The 12723-nt window shown below is 38.2% G+C and overlaps 1 protein-coding gene across 1 annotated transcript in view; it reads left to right on the top strand.

Moving 5' to 3' along the window:
* Positions 1–11388, top strand: part of LOC106519621 (proto-oncogene vav) — a gene marked incomplete at its 3' end in the record, with an annotated part of 19345 nt that extends 7957 nt beyond the window's left edge. The window contains 19 exon segments of the mRNA XM_014011367.1: positions 525–641; positions 3708–3766; positions 4384–4449; positions 4734–4842; positions 5623–5715; positions 5844–5912; positions 5991–6094; positions 6186–6285; positions 6885–6980; positions 7102–7170; positions 7254–7340; positions 7434–7519; positions 7606–7741; positions 7830–7939; positions 10571–10672; positions 10768–10862; positions 10947–10969; positions 11062–11098; positions 11252–11388. Coding sequence (XP_013866821.1) covers positions 525–641; positions 3708–3766; positions 4384–4449; positions 4734–4842; positions 5623–5715; positions 5844–5912; positions 5991–6094; positions 6186–6285; positions 6885–6980; positions 7102–7170; positions 7254–7340; positions 7434–7519; positions 7606–7741; positions 7830–7939; positions 10571–10672; positions 10768–10862; positions 10947–10969; positions 11062–11098; positions 11252–11388 — 1695 coding nt within the window.
* Positions 11389–12723: the final 1335 nt, after the last annotated feature.

Consider the following 12723-nt stretch of genomic DNA (forward strand, 5'->3'; position numbering starts at 1 on the left):
GTAAAGTATAGATAACTAAAATTTCTACTTAAATAAAGTAACAAAGTATTTGAACTTTGTTACTTAACACCTCTGCAAAACAATAATGCCAACTCATTCTGCTCTAAAACAGCATTTTCTGGTAAAAACAATAAYGTCCACATCTGTCTTCTAAAGAAAATGTTTGAAACATTATGAAGAGGAGAAAAATAAACATCCACAAACTGATGACACTTTGTGGAATAATCATTATTTTATTTTATTCTATTCTATTCTATTCTATTCTATTCTGGAAACATCCAGATCTGGAAATGTCCAGAAACATTTAAAGGCAGAAACTGCACCATTTTTGCCCACCGGTGGAACAAAGACTGTTAAGGGGTCTCTGTAAAGCATGTCAGAATTAATTACATTTTTGTTTGTCTGACTGACAACATAAACCATTTTTAAACAGATGATTATTAATGACGTAAATAAAAGTACTGATTCTACAGAGTGCTGTTGGTGGTGTTAAACACACTGTTGTGATCCGGTTTGTTTTTCAGTTCCTGTGCCTGAAGAACATCCGAACGTTTTTGGGAGTTTGTCAAGAGAGGTTTCACCTCAGGAAGAACGACCTGTTTGAAGCGTTTGAGCTGTTTGACGTGCGAGACTTTGGAAAGGTAAGACACACACACTTCATCTGTCTGCTTCACTGAAACTAAAACACAAACAAGTTTTTATTTATGGGAAGAAAAGTCAAGGAGAGATAAGCAAAGATTGATTCAATGCAATGTGGCCTCCTTATATCACCTGCTGACCGACTCTTGGAGAATAAGATTTAGAACCACACTTGCACATCTTTTGCAGGTGCTGTTGCTGATTTTGCATATAAATCTCAAAGCCCTCACAAACATTTGTACATCTGTCTTTGCACATACAGTATGTGTTCTGGTGCAGTTTGCCCAAATAGTAATACTTCACTTAATTTTATTATGCATGCAATCAGATTAAAACCCTCTCTTTTTTAATTCTGATTATATTACCTTTTAACACAGAATCATTGCCATGCTATAAATAAGGGACTAATTAAATGGCTATGGAGCAGAGAAACAAGTAAAACATGCAGGGCTGCGCTGCGGCCCTCGTTGCCCACCCCTGGATTAAAATGATGTCAGTTTGTTTCTGCCATTTTACACTTTYTACTCAATCAAACAAATGTTGAAACTACTGTAAATTGTAAATTGCTTTATAATCTAAGTTTGTCACTCACTGCGTGATTACCACGTTAGACATGAAACGTCATGTCAGGCTCATGCTTGGATAAAGTCACAGCTAACAGGTTAACCCTCAGTCAGATCTGTGGGCTGATAACATGAGTAAAGCTGAAAATAAAAGGAGTCTCGTACCTGCTAAGGTTTTTGTCAGGGCAGGATATGACAGCTTGGCACTCGTTAAGGCCGACCCGTTCAACTATTTTAAGATAATGTTTAATAACTGAAGAAATTTGGGGAATCGTATTGTACACATAAAGCACAGCATCACCAGAAAATTCTAATATTCTTCATAAATCTCTATACAGAAAGGATAAGATTGAAAACCTGTATTAAACATTCAGTGCTGGAATGGCTATATGCTATTAAATTAAAGATTTAATTAGTTGTGGAAACCATTTAATTGGTTTCAGGAAACCTCTTGAAGCCCTCAGCAGCAGCTACAGTGGGCCATTGAGTTCATAAGTTGCAAATTAAAACTTTACCACGATAAAAAAAAGCATCACTTCTCCAGTGTTGTAATATTTTCAGTTCAAACCATGCCTTTAAAGTTGAACAATCAACATTTAGTTTGTAATTGGGGCCATCTGCTGTGTTTTAAAAGCTTTAAGAGCTCAACATTTTGCTTCTAAAACCCCTCATTTGTATGATAAGTTATTAAAATGATAAAATGCTACTACAGCTGCAGGGGTCAAAATCAGAATAAATAAAAAAAAAAAACAATCTTATTTCTTTCATTATTAGATATGTTGGTTTTCTACTGTTTCCGGTTAAACGGTGATTCAACACAGGAAACATCAGGCGCTCATACCTCAGTCATCACTGCAGAAACCAAAACCATGAGCCGAGCCGTGACACTACACTGCAGCTTGCAAACAACCCACATAGCCCGAACAGGAAGTAGCTGACTAAATTTCTCATTTGAAAAGGTTGAGTGATGGTGGGAATTCAGTATTTTTCTTCTCTCTTTCACTTTTTGGATTATGCGCTGCAAGAATAAAATTGGAAATGTATTTTCATTTGACTTTTATGTGCAAAGAGGAAGTTGTCAGGGGCAAAAAAAAAAAAAAAAACACAACCATTTACTCCTGGGTCTGTTGGTTACTGATAATAATCTTCTCCTTTTACTTGACAACTTCCAGTCAGCGCTGCGGACAGGCTGTGTTATATACTGTGGCGGAAGAAGTATTCAGTTCCTATATGTAGTTTAAAAGTAGAAACAACACACCTAAATACATGTAGAGGCAGCATAATCTATTCTGTTTGGAAATTCCTTATATTAATAAAATATATTTACAAAGTAGGAACTACTAAATTCCTTTGTTGTAGTCTTTTGAAAAAGACACAAATAAAACAATTCAGATCATTTTGAGGTGGGGTTCTGCTGTAAAGTTATGAACAATTCTTACTTGTAGATAAATGTTTGAACAGCCTCAGTTTGGAGATTTAGAGTTTAGTTTGACCGCGTAACCTAACCACTCTCATTAGTTATTTATAAAAGAGGGTATCTGAAGTGTGACTAGCAGCCAGCTGTAGCACTTCTGGTGCACCTCCGCTAGGAACGCAGAGAGGGATTTAATATTTCAGCCAGAAACATGACAGGAAACGTATTAATTTAATTTTGCTAATCATTTTAAATCTGATTTCTTAAAGCGCACTTCCTGGAGAACTGTGGGCTCACTAACAAGYGTTGATCCAATCAGAAAGAGAGCTGTCTGATTGCGGACCACTTCTGACCACACGTGTCAAGCATCAGAAGAACCTGGTTTCGCGTTTGAGATCGCTCATCTCGATACTGCGCTCAGGAACGGTTGTGAAACTGGGTTGAGGGCAAATTATTCAGTGTTAAATTTAAACGTATGAATCGGCTCTTTGCTGTCTTCCAGTCAGTCTCTTTCTTCATACTTTTTTTTTTCTTCAGAATCAAGTTTAATCTTTTCGTAGGCAGATATTTTACATGCATGCCTCTTTGCTATTTGCTGTTAATACAGCTGACTGTGAAGCTTTGAGCTTCATTACAAACATTAAAGAAGTATTTTTGTGTTGGATGGTCTGCTTTGTCCTCCTGGAAGCTGAAGCTTTCTGAAGCTATTTATGGTCTTCTGAATTATGACTACATCAGCTCAAACATTGCCTGAATTTAGAGCAGCTTGTTTCACTGAGTCTATTTAAACAAATTTAAATATTGTACAAAGTATACACAAACATCTAGTGGTAAATGTTTTGATTGGTGAGTTCTGATGATGACCATGACGTTGTTCTAAGCTTTGTCTTGGCCACAGTGATGGAGCTGAGACACAAATAAAGTAAAATATTCAGTTTCTTGAACCTGGCATCTGTAAAATGTAGATACCAGAACTGTCACCACTTCTTGACAGTTCTGATATTTTACGTGGTTAAATAAAGGTTGAAGAGGGGAAAAAAAAACATTGAACCCGAACGTTGTTCTTATTTTTGTTTCTTTCTGTGGAACAGGTCATAAACACTTTGTCCATCCTGTCTCATTCTCCTATTGCTCTACAAAAAGGACTCCAGTGAGTACATGACACATTATGARGATGTTTAGAATTTTGTTCTGTACAATACAGTATTTACGAAAAAAAAATGTTTAGTGTATTTCATATTTCAAATTGTTTCCTTTTTTAATGACAGCCAGACATGCTGAAAACGTCATTACGTTTTTTTTAGCAACTGCTTATGTTTAGGCTACTTATTCCTGTGATTTCTGTGGAAGATGACAGGGTGGGTTTAGTTTTTCACACAAGGCTTCTGCATTTGAAGTTTTTTTAATAAAGAATAATGTGGCTTTTGCTGTGCTGTGTTTCTGTTCTTCTGAGTTTTTAAATCTAATTTGAAGAAGCTTTTTATGTGTTTTAAGACACAAAACCATAGATGCAAAAGAGTGTAGTTATTTTCTTATCACTGGTTTCTAGATAGCAATCTCACTGTGTGAATATGTGCGTATATTAATGACATTATATATATTTACCAGCAGGTTTTGAACAGCTGAGATAGAAAAGATGGAGTAGATTGATTAGCAAGTTTCTCACTTGATAACAAACTTTATTTCATTATTGTTCCTGTCACTGTTTGAATTTTACCACCCACCCACACAAACGCCACATAGTAACACACACTTTCTTTTCTCCAGGCCTTTTCCTTTGGAAGGATCTGCTCCTGATGATGAGATCTACAGCGGACTGTCAGACCAGATCGAGTAAGCTTTGTTCCCATACATATTTCAGTTTTTGTCTCCATAATAATGATCATTTATTTAAATGTTACTCATTTGTAACTAAAGCAAACAGCAAAACGAGCTAAGAACATTTCTTCTTTTAGCCGAATAAAATACAAAAAGAGTACTTTCGTAGACTGATGTAAATCGGCCTGTTTTGTTTATTATTTTTAATTACAACATTTAAACTTTGAAGATGGATCTCACACAGGTTCGCACAATAATAAACTCCATGAACACTTCTGTGTTTGTGTTGCATTTCTCAGTGACACGGTGGATGAGGATGACGACCTGTACGATTTTGTGGAGGATGAAGACAACGAAGGCGATGAGATCTATGAAGACTTGATGAGGACAGATGAACAGCCTGAAACTGTGAGAACTTTTGAATAAAACTTTTATATGTCAAACAAAAAGTAGCATCTAAGCAGCTTCTGGTCACCTGCAAACTGTAAGATTCACCATGATGTCTGATAACTGATCACTGTGAATCAGGACTATTCAACTAAATTGCTCAAAGGACCACAGTTACCAAAAGCCCACAACTCAGGGGCCATACATCCAGCAATTAAATAAATACTGTATTTTTAATTGAATTTGAATAAATTAGATTTAAATAAAAAAGAGAATATAATTTAAGAATGATTTAAATTCTATTTTTATAGCAAATGAAGTCCTGTCATAGATCATCTATATAACAGGATTGCCACTCTGACTGAAATATTTTCCAGTGAAGTCTAAAATGTAAATAATATAAAAAAAATTTTTTATCTGTGGACCAGCACAAAGTCACCAGCAGACTGGAAGAGGCCCGCAGGCCGCCAGTTGAATAGCGCTGCTGGAAATACTTTTACTTTAGAACTTGTGATTTATAAACTGGAACTGGATCTATTGTTTTTAGAAACTTCGTTAAAAGGAACTATTCAGTTGTTCTTTAAAAAAAAAATCAAAGATTGCAAAAGTGTCTGCGGAGTTTCCAGGGTTGTAAAACTCTGACATCTTAGAATGACGTCATGTGTGGAGAGAATGTAATGACACAGTCCAAGAATCAAACCAAAACAAACACTTTAAAAAATTTATATTAGCAAATTTGTCAAGTTAGAGTWTATTACATGAAAGACAAGTCAAAGCCTGACTGTATGTCTTGTTTCACAGCAGAAAGTTGGAGTCGACAAGCGAGAGTGCTGCCTGCAGGAGATCCGACAGACTGAAGAGAAATACACGGACACACTGGAGTCTATCTTACAGGTCTGAGCACCAACTCAGTCTGATACTAAACCTGTTCACACACAGACCAGTCGATCCTGCAGTTCACCTGCATGCTTCATGTGTTTTATTAAAGACCGATTATTAATCATCCCTTCTGTTCTGAGCAGCACTTTATGAGGCCTCTTGAAAAGTTCCTCCAGGCTCAAGACATTGAAAGCATCTTCATCAATATAAAGGTACAGGAGGAGAAGATTCATGCAGACGTTCTGCGCTTTACCTGAAAGCTTTGTTTACATTATTTACTCGTTGTCCAGGAGCTGGCTAGCACACACCGTAGTTTGCTGGACGAAATTCGGAGCTCCGTCTTCCAACACAGCTCCAAGAATCTCTACCAGGTGTTTGTGAACTACAAGGAGAGGTACACGACCAACATGTGCCCCAAATGTTTTGGCAAAGCAGTGATGCTACGGGTGTATGGAGGTGATTTAAGTTGTTTTTTTTTTCTGCAGGCTCTTGCTGTACGGTCATTACTGCAGTCAGGTGGAGGTTTCAACAAAACACCTGGACAAGCTCTCCGCCATGAGGGACGACATCAGGATGAAACTAGAGGTGAGGACGGCAAAGCTTTAACTTTTTAACCTTACCTTCATTCATACAGCCTCTTTCCAACAAATAAAAGGGCATGACAGAAGATAGAGAACCACTGTCTTAAAGAATGATGGCCTTTTGGTGGAGTTGGCCAGAGGTGGCCCACCACATAAACCAAACCATAACAGGGTCATCTTAAAAACAGTCCCATCATTGCCAGACCTGGCCCACATCCTGTTGACAATCCACTTGCCATACCAGCTTACCTGTGTGCTATGTGGGTTACACACACATATTTATGTAACTATATTGAGACGAGTTGTAGGAAAAGACCATTCTGAGCCAACGATTACAACAACGGGTGAGTTAAAATGTGCCACTGCAGAATCTCAGTCAGATGTTCAAAGAAAAAGGCAAAATACTGGTTTGAAATAATCCGAGTCAGATCTAGCCTTAAAGGCCCTGTACATTAGACAACTTATGCCAACTTATGAAACATTTTTTAATGTATGAATTGCTAATAAAAGTTGTATATTAGATCAGCTTTATTAACCCAAAACCAACAACAAATCTGTCATTTCTAACACGTTTGATGTTTGTGTCTATCTTTCTTTCTTCAGGAGTGTTCAAAGAGAGCAAACAGTGGTCGTTTTTCCCTGAGAGACTTGCTCATGGTTCCCATGCAGAGAGTCCTCAAATATCCCCTGCTGTTACAGGTGTGTGTGTGTGTGCATTGCTACATGAGTTCATTACACGCACAATTTTATTTTATGTTATTTTTTTCAGGTTAGTTTTATGCAGCAGCTCTGATTTAAAGTGATCTGATTGTGTTTGTAGGAGCTGCTGAAACACACCACTGACCCCACAGACAAGGAAAACCTCCGAATAGCTCTGGACGCCATGAGAGTGAGTGGGTTTGTTGATTATTGGCTTGATTTTTTTTTCTTTCTTACATTTTGTAATTCATCTCTGTGTGTCTGTGCTCTCAGGACCTAGCACAGTGTATAAATGAAGTGAAACGAGACAATGAGATCATTAAACAAATCACCAGCTTTCAGATGTCCATAGAAAACTTGGTGAGCTCACTTTCCCCCCGACATTTTTTTTATCTCTTTGGTTGTTTTTTGGCTTTTCCCCTGTATTTACATCAGCACCTTTCCGCTCCTCAGACTCAGTCTTTGGCTCTTTTTGGTCGGCCCAAGATCGACGGAGAGCTGAAGATCTGCACCTCGGAGAAAAAGTCCAAACAAGACAGGTGTGTGTTCTGTGTGGTCGTCTCTTCTGCCACTTTCACTTCTTCTGCATGATGGTTTGTCCCTGTTTGTGGCTGTGCTTCATCAGGTACGCGTTCCTCTTCGACAAGGCTGTAATAATTTGTAAAAAGAAGAGTGGAGAGACTTTTGAGCTTAAGGACATCATTGAACTAAACCACTACCAGATTCGAGACGAATCCCTTGGGGAGAAGGACAATAAAAAGGTAAAAGTATACTTTAACTGCAGTGCCGTTTGTTTGACGTCCAGTGGACATCTACAACACTGACGTGTGTCTTTTTCTGTGTGAACAGTGGTCCTACACATTCCTCTTGTTGGAGTGCTGTGGCAGGAGTGGCTACGATTTTATTTTCAAAACCAGAGAGCTGAAGAAGAAATGGCTGGAGCAGTTTGAGATGGCTCTGTGAGTAATCACACAGGCTGATGTGTTGCACATGAACAAACAAACATCAGGCTAACCTGCATCAGAGCAGAGACACCGCAGAGAGGAAGGGTGCTGTTGGAAAAAAAGGAGAACATTTCACGCCTGAACGCCCAAATATTTTCCCCCATAGGAATTGTTGAAGACCAAAAAAATAAAAATARAAAACAGAAACGAGACGTCATTGGGTCACTTCAACATTAATGCTGCTGAACATTTGAATATGTAAACTCACTACTCTTCTGAGTTCTGAGAGGAAAACTTCAGATCTTTTAAAGTGGGGTTCTGTGGAAAGAATATGAAGAATTAACTGACTTGTTGCAGACTGCTCAAAAAATAGTTTAAAGGGCCAATATTATGCGTTTCTCAGACATATATTTAAATACTATACCATAATAAAGTATACATGTCACCTTTAGTTGTTATTAAAATGCTGTTTTTATGTTTAAATAGAAAATAAACTTATCTTCTCATCACTTCCTCTTCTAAACACCTTGAAATTGGCCTCTGTCTCTTTAAGAACCACCTTCTGCTTCTGTTCCGTCCCATCTGGGGGGGGTTCCCGATGCAGGGGGCTCCCGATGCAGGGGGCTCGTGCGTGTGTGTGTGGGGGGTGGGGGGGCGTGAGCCATGATGCAGTTTCCTTGGCATCTGAAAATTCATTTCCTCAAAGGTATTTTTAATCTGAAAAGAGCTTCACTGAGTGAGAACTTTGGGCATGTTTTTATGAGAGTATAACATTATAACATGATATAAAACAAGATATACAACTCAAAAAAGTTGATTTTACATGACATTGCCCCTTTAATTCAGCTAAGAACAATGCCCAAAATGATTACTGCATCTTAAAACAACTCAAATCTAAAAAGATTAACACCAAAGATGTTTAGACTCCCACCAATTTCACATGACAGTTATGTACAAATATTTTTTCCTGTAATTTGCCAGCACAAATAGCAGCAGAAGTTAAAGCTGTAGTAGTTCCTGTAAGGCACTTGTGACAGGAAGTTCATAATAGTTGATAAAGTTGGCGGCTCAACATAATGACAGTTACCGTCTCACTGAATTTTTAGTTTGCAATCAAGAGACCAGCATTTGCCACAATTATTTTATTTTATTTTATTTTTAAATCATGGCTCTTTTTTTGTGAATGACTTGTAAAACTGCATTCTTGGCCAGGGGCATTATTTTGTTCCTCTCCTCCATTTATATTTTACTCAGTCTGGTTTGCTTTGTGCTAGCCTTAGCAGTAGCCCCATGTTTGTGGTTTACGTTGCCGAAGTGCACTTTAAAAATAAAGATACAGTAGATTTTCACATAGTTGTTGTTTATCATCGGTATGGCTTTTAGACCTGCATTGAATATAATTGTTCAAATTTTCAACATGTTCAGAATTCAATTTCAAACTGGACTGAGTCACACGAGGAAGCTGAGAACCTGTGCAAGTATTTTCTGATATTTTGGAGACACCCCCACAAATGCTAGTCTCCACAAATGCTAGTCTCCAGAGAGTCACGTCAACCAATGCAACCCCACAACATCCAGAGATTGGAGAATCTGACCCAGGGTCCCCAGGCTCTGCTTCCTCATGGGAAGACGTGTCGGTGGGATTGAGGAGGTCTTCGAAGTATTCCGCCCACTGACCCACAACGTCCCAAGTTGAGGTCAGCAGCGCCCCATCCCCACAATAAATGGTGTTGTGGCGAACCACTTTACCCCCCTGAGATGTCRGATGGTGGACCAGAATCGCCTCGAAGCCATACGAAARTCTCTTTCCATGGCCTCTCCGACAAGACAAGGTTGCCAGATCAAATCCYGACCTGGGACCTTCCTGTYCTTTTCATGCACTTCTGGGTTTTCTCCAGGTGCTTTAGTTTTCTCCCACAGACTAAAAACTTGACTGTTAGKTTAATTGGTAACTCTAATTTGTCCCTAGGTGTGAGTGAGAGAGTGGATGGTTGTGTGTGTCATTTGTCTGCTTCCCTGGAATGGACTTGCCTCCAAGCTAGGGTAAAAGCAAGGGTAAAAGATAATGGATGGTTGATTCTCTTACTGTTTAAAGTAAATGACTATCAATCAGAAAGTATATAACATAAGACTTTAAAATTTAGTCAGTCAGTCACAAAATATGCAACAGGTTTATAAAACACTGTTTACACGATTCACAAGAATGTTTTGGAGTTGTTCTGAATAATCATTAGCTCATCGATCCAACCAAAATGAACTCAGTTTCTCCAAACTGAGTTTCAAAGAGCCATCTACAACAGGTAAGATAGTAATTGTTCATATCACCTCCACAGAACCCCAATTCAGAATGTCTGAACCATAATTTTAATTATAAAAACCACRTTTTAGCGAATGTTTTTTCTTATGAGGTGACCAATGAATAAGAATCCTGTTAAAGTTTAATTGGAACCCCACAGGAAATAACAGAAATCATGACTTGTTAGTTGTCTTATTTGCATTCAGACTCCACCGTGTTGTTGCTACAAGCTTGTGTTCATTATTTCTGACCAGCATCAAGCTGCTCTCCTCACTGGAAACCAGCTGTGTGTTTGTTCTCTTCCTCCAGCTTTGGAAGAAAACAACCCTTTTTTTTTCGTATAACTGCAGGTCAAACATGTGTCCTGACAACGCCACGACAAACAACCACGACTTCCAGATGCACTGCTTCGAGGAAACCACCACCTGCAAGGCTTGCTCAATGTTGTTAAGGTGCTTTTGTCTTAACTATATAGTCATTAGCTCCCAGAACATTAGATTAAAAAAAAATGTGTCCACACTTTAAAATATCTCCTTGTTGTCTGCAGAGGGACGTTTTTCCAGGGCTATCAATGCTCTCGCTGTAAAATGGCGTCCCATAAAGAGTGTTTAGGCAGAGTGCCAGGATGTGGACGAACCTCGGGTTTGTATAAAATGTCTGCATTTAAACTGATTTCTGTTGTGAAATTATCACCTTTTATATTTAATTTTTCTCTCAAAATTACAGAAAATTCTGGCACCCTGAGTAAGGTAAAACACCGTTTTACATACCAGAATATTATCCTGTTATTCATTTCTGCCGACAGATAAATGTTTTATCTCCCTTTTTTTTGCTTCTTCAGCATAAATCACACAAGTCTCCTAAACATGCTAACATTGGTAAGATATTCATTGCTTACCAAACCGAAACCACCAAGTTTCTAGATTTAAATCTAATGAGTAAAGCCTGTCAGTGTTGTGGTTGTATAATTCCCACATTAACCATTTAAAAGTGTTTCTTTTTAAATAGCCCTGTTTTTTCCTCACTTTCAGGTTTCCCAAAGATGGAGGTGTGTCAGGAGTATTATGGTTTGCCGCCGCCTCCCGTGGGCTTCGGACAGCCTCTTCAGCTTTTTAAAGGAGACATCATCGAGCTGACCCGGGCCGACATCGACCTGGCCTGGTGGGAGGTAAGACCATCTGAGGAGGTGTTTTGGTTGAGTCTGTTTATCACCCACCATCAGGAGAATATGTTTGTGTGTTTGTTTATATGTCAGTAAAATATGTCAAGAATCAGTCGCTGGATTTTAATGGAATTCTCAGAATCATCTGTTGATGTACATCTGCAACAGATTCCATTTTAGAGTCAACGTGATTTAGGACAGCCGCTGCAGCTGTTCAAACTTAAACATAAAAATAGCTAGAACTCAGACAGTTTTAGAGAGGCTGAGCTAAAGTTTGGTGTGGTGGTAATTGAGATTCATTTCTTGGTTTTTTTCTTGGTGATTACTCCAAACACCCTGAGTAAACCAGGACAACAAGCTGATCTGTAGCTGACCCAAAAGTATAGAACACGTCTTTATTAGTATTTATGTGTTTTCCAGGCATATTGTTCAGTTCTAYACCACAATCAAGTAACTATGTTACCTTCAGTTGTTATGAAAATGCTGTTTTATATCAAAAATAAATTTGACTTTGCATCATAGCCTATCTAAACATCTTGAAAATTGGCCTGTGTCTCTTTAAGAACATCCTATCATTTCTGACACTCCCACTTCAGTACATCTTCACAACAATGCTTCAGGGAAGGGGTCCTCTGTGGGGTGGGAGCTAGGCTGCAGACTGAACTCCAGGGAGGAGCTTTGTACCAACAAGTGTTTAGGCAGCTTCACATGGTCACAGGAGATTCAAGGATTCCTCAAACATGCATGAATGAGTCAAAGCAACACTGGATGTGTTTTTGATGAGGGAATGACATCATTACATGTTATAAAGCTCAAAAGAGTCCATTTTGAATAATACCCCCTTTTTAAAACACCTCTAATCTCAAAAATGTAAGTCATGCTAACAGTATTTTAGGAATTTATACAATATGAATTTCATAATATAGAAATATTTACATAGAGTTCTGTGATTATTTAGAAGTGTAATGGCAGCAGCTGCAGCACTTCCAGTGGAGCCTGTGGAACTTTTAGCAGCAGCATTATAATATTTCTGATTAAAAATGCAGAAATTGGCAGAGGTGTAAAGGTTTTAAAATAGTGTTTTTGTTAGAATGTCTTTGAGGTTAGGGTGTTTAAAAAAGGCAACATTTCACTTTGGTCTTGGTTCTGTTCAGGCTAGGATTTAGCTTGTCAATATGCTCAGGATTAAACTCTAATGTAAGTAGTTTTAAAAGCTAGCTAAAACAGGTAAGATAATAAGTGTTAGTATCTTTTCCACACAACCCCACTTCTGAACTGTCATTTTTAAAACTCTTCTGTTTTTGTTTTTCAGCTCGAGTTGACAAGTGTAGACATATTGTA

This window comes from Austrofundulus limnaeus, unplaced genomic scaffold (genome assembly GCF_001266775.1).
Source record: "Austrofundulus limnaeus strain Quisiro unplaced genomic scaffold, Austrofundulus_limnaeus-1.0 Scaffold80, whole genome shotgun sequence".
NCBI classification, from domain to species: domain Eukaryota; kingdom Metazoa; phylum Chordata; class Actinopteri; order Cyprinodontiformes; family Rivulidae; genus Austrofundulus; species Austrofundulus limnaeus.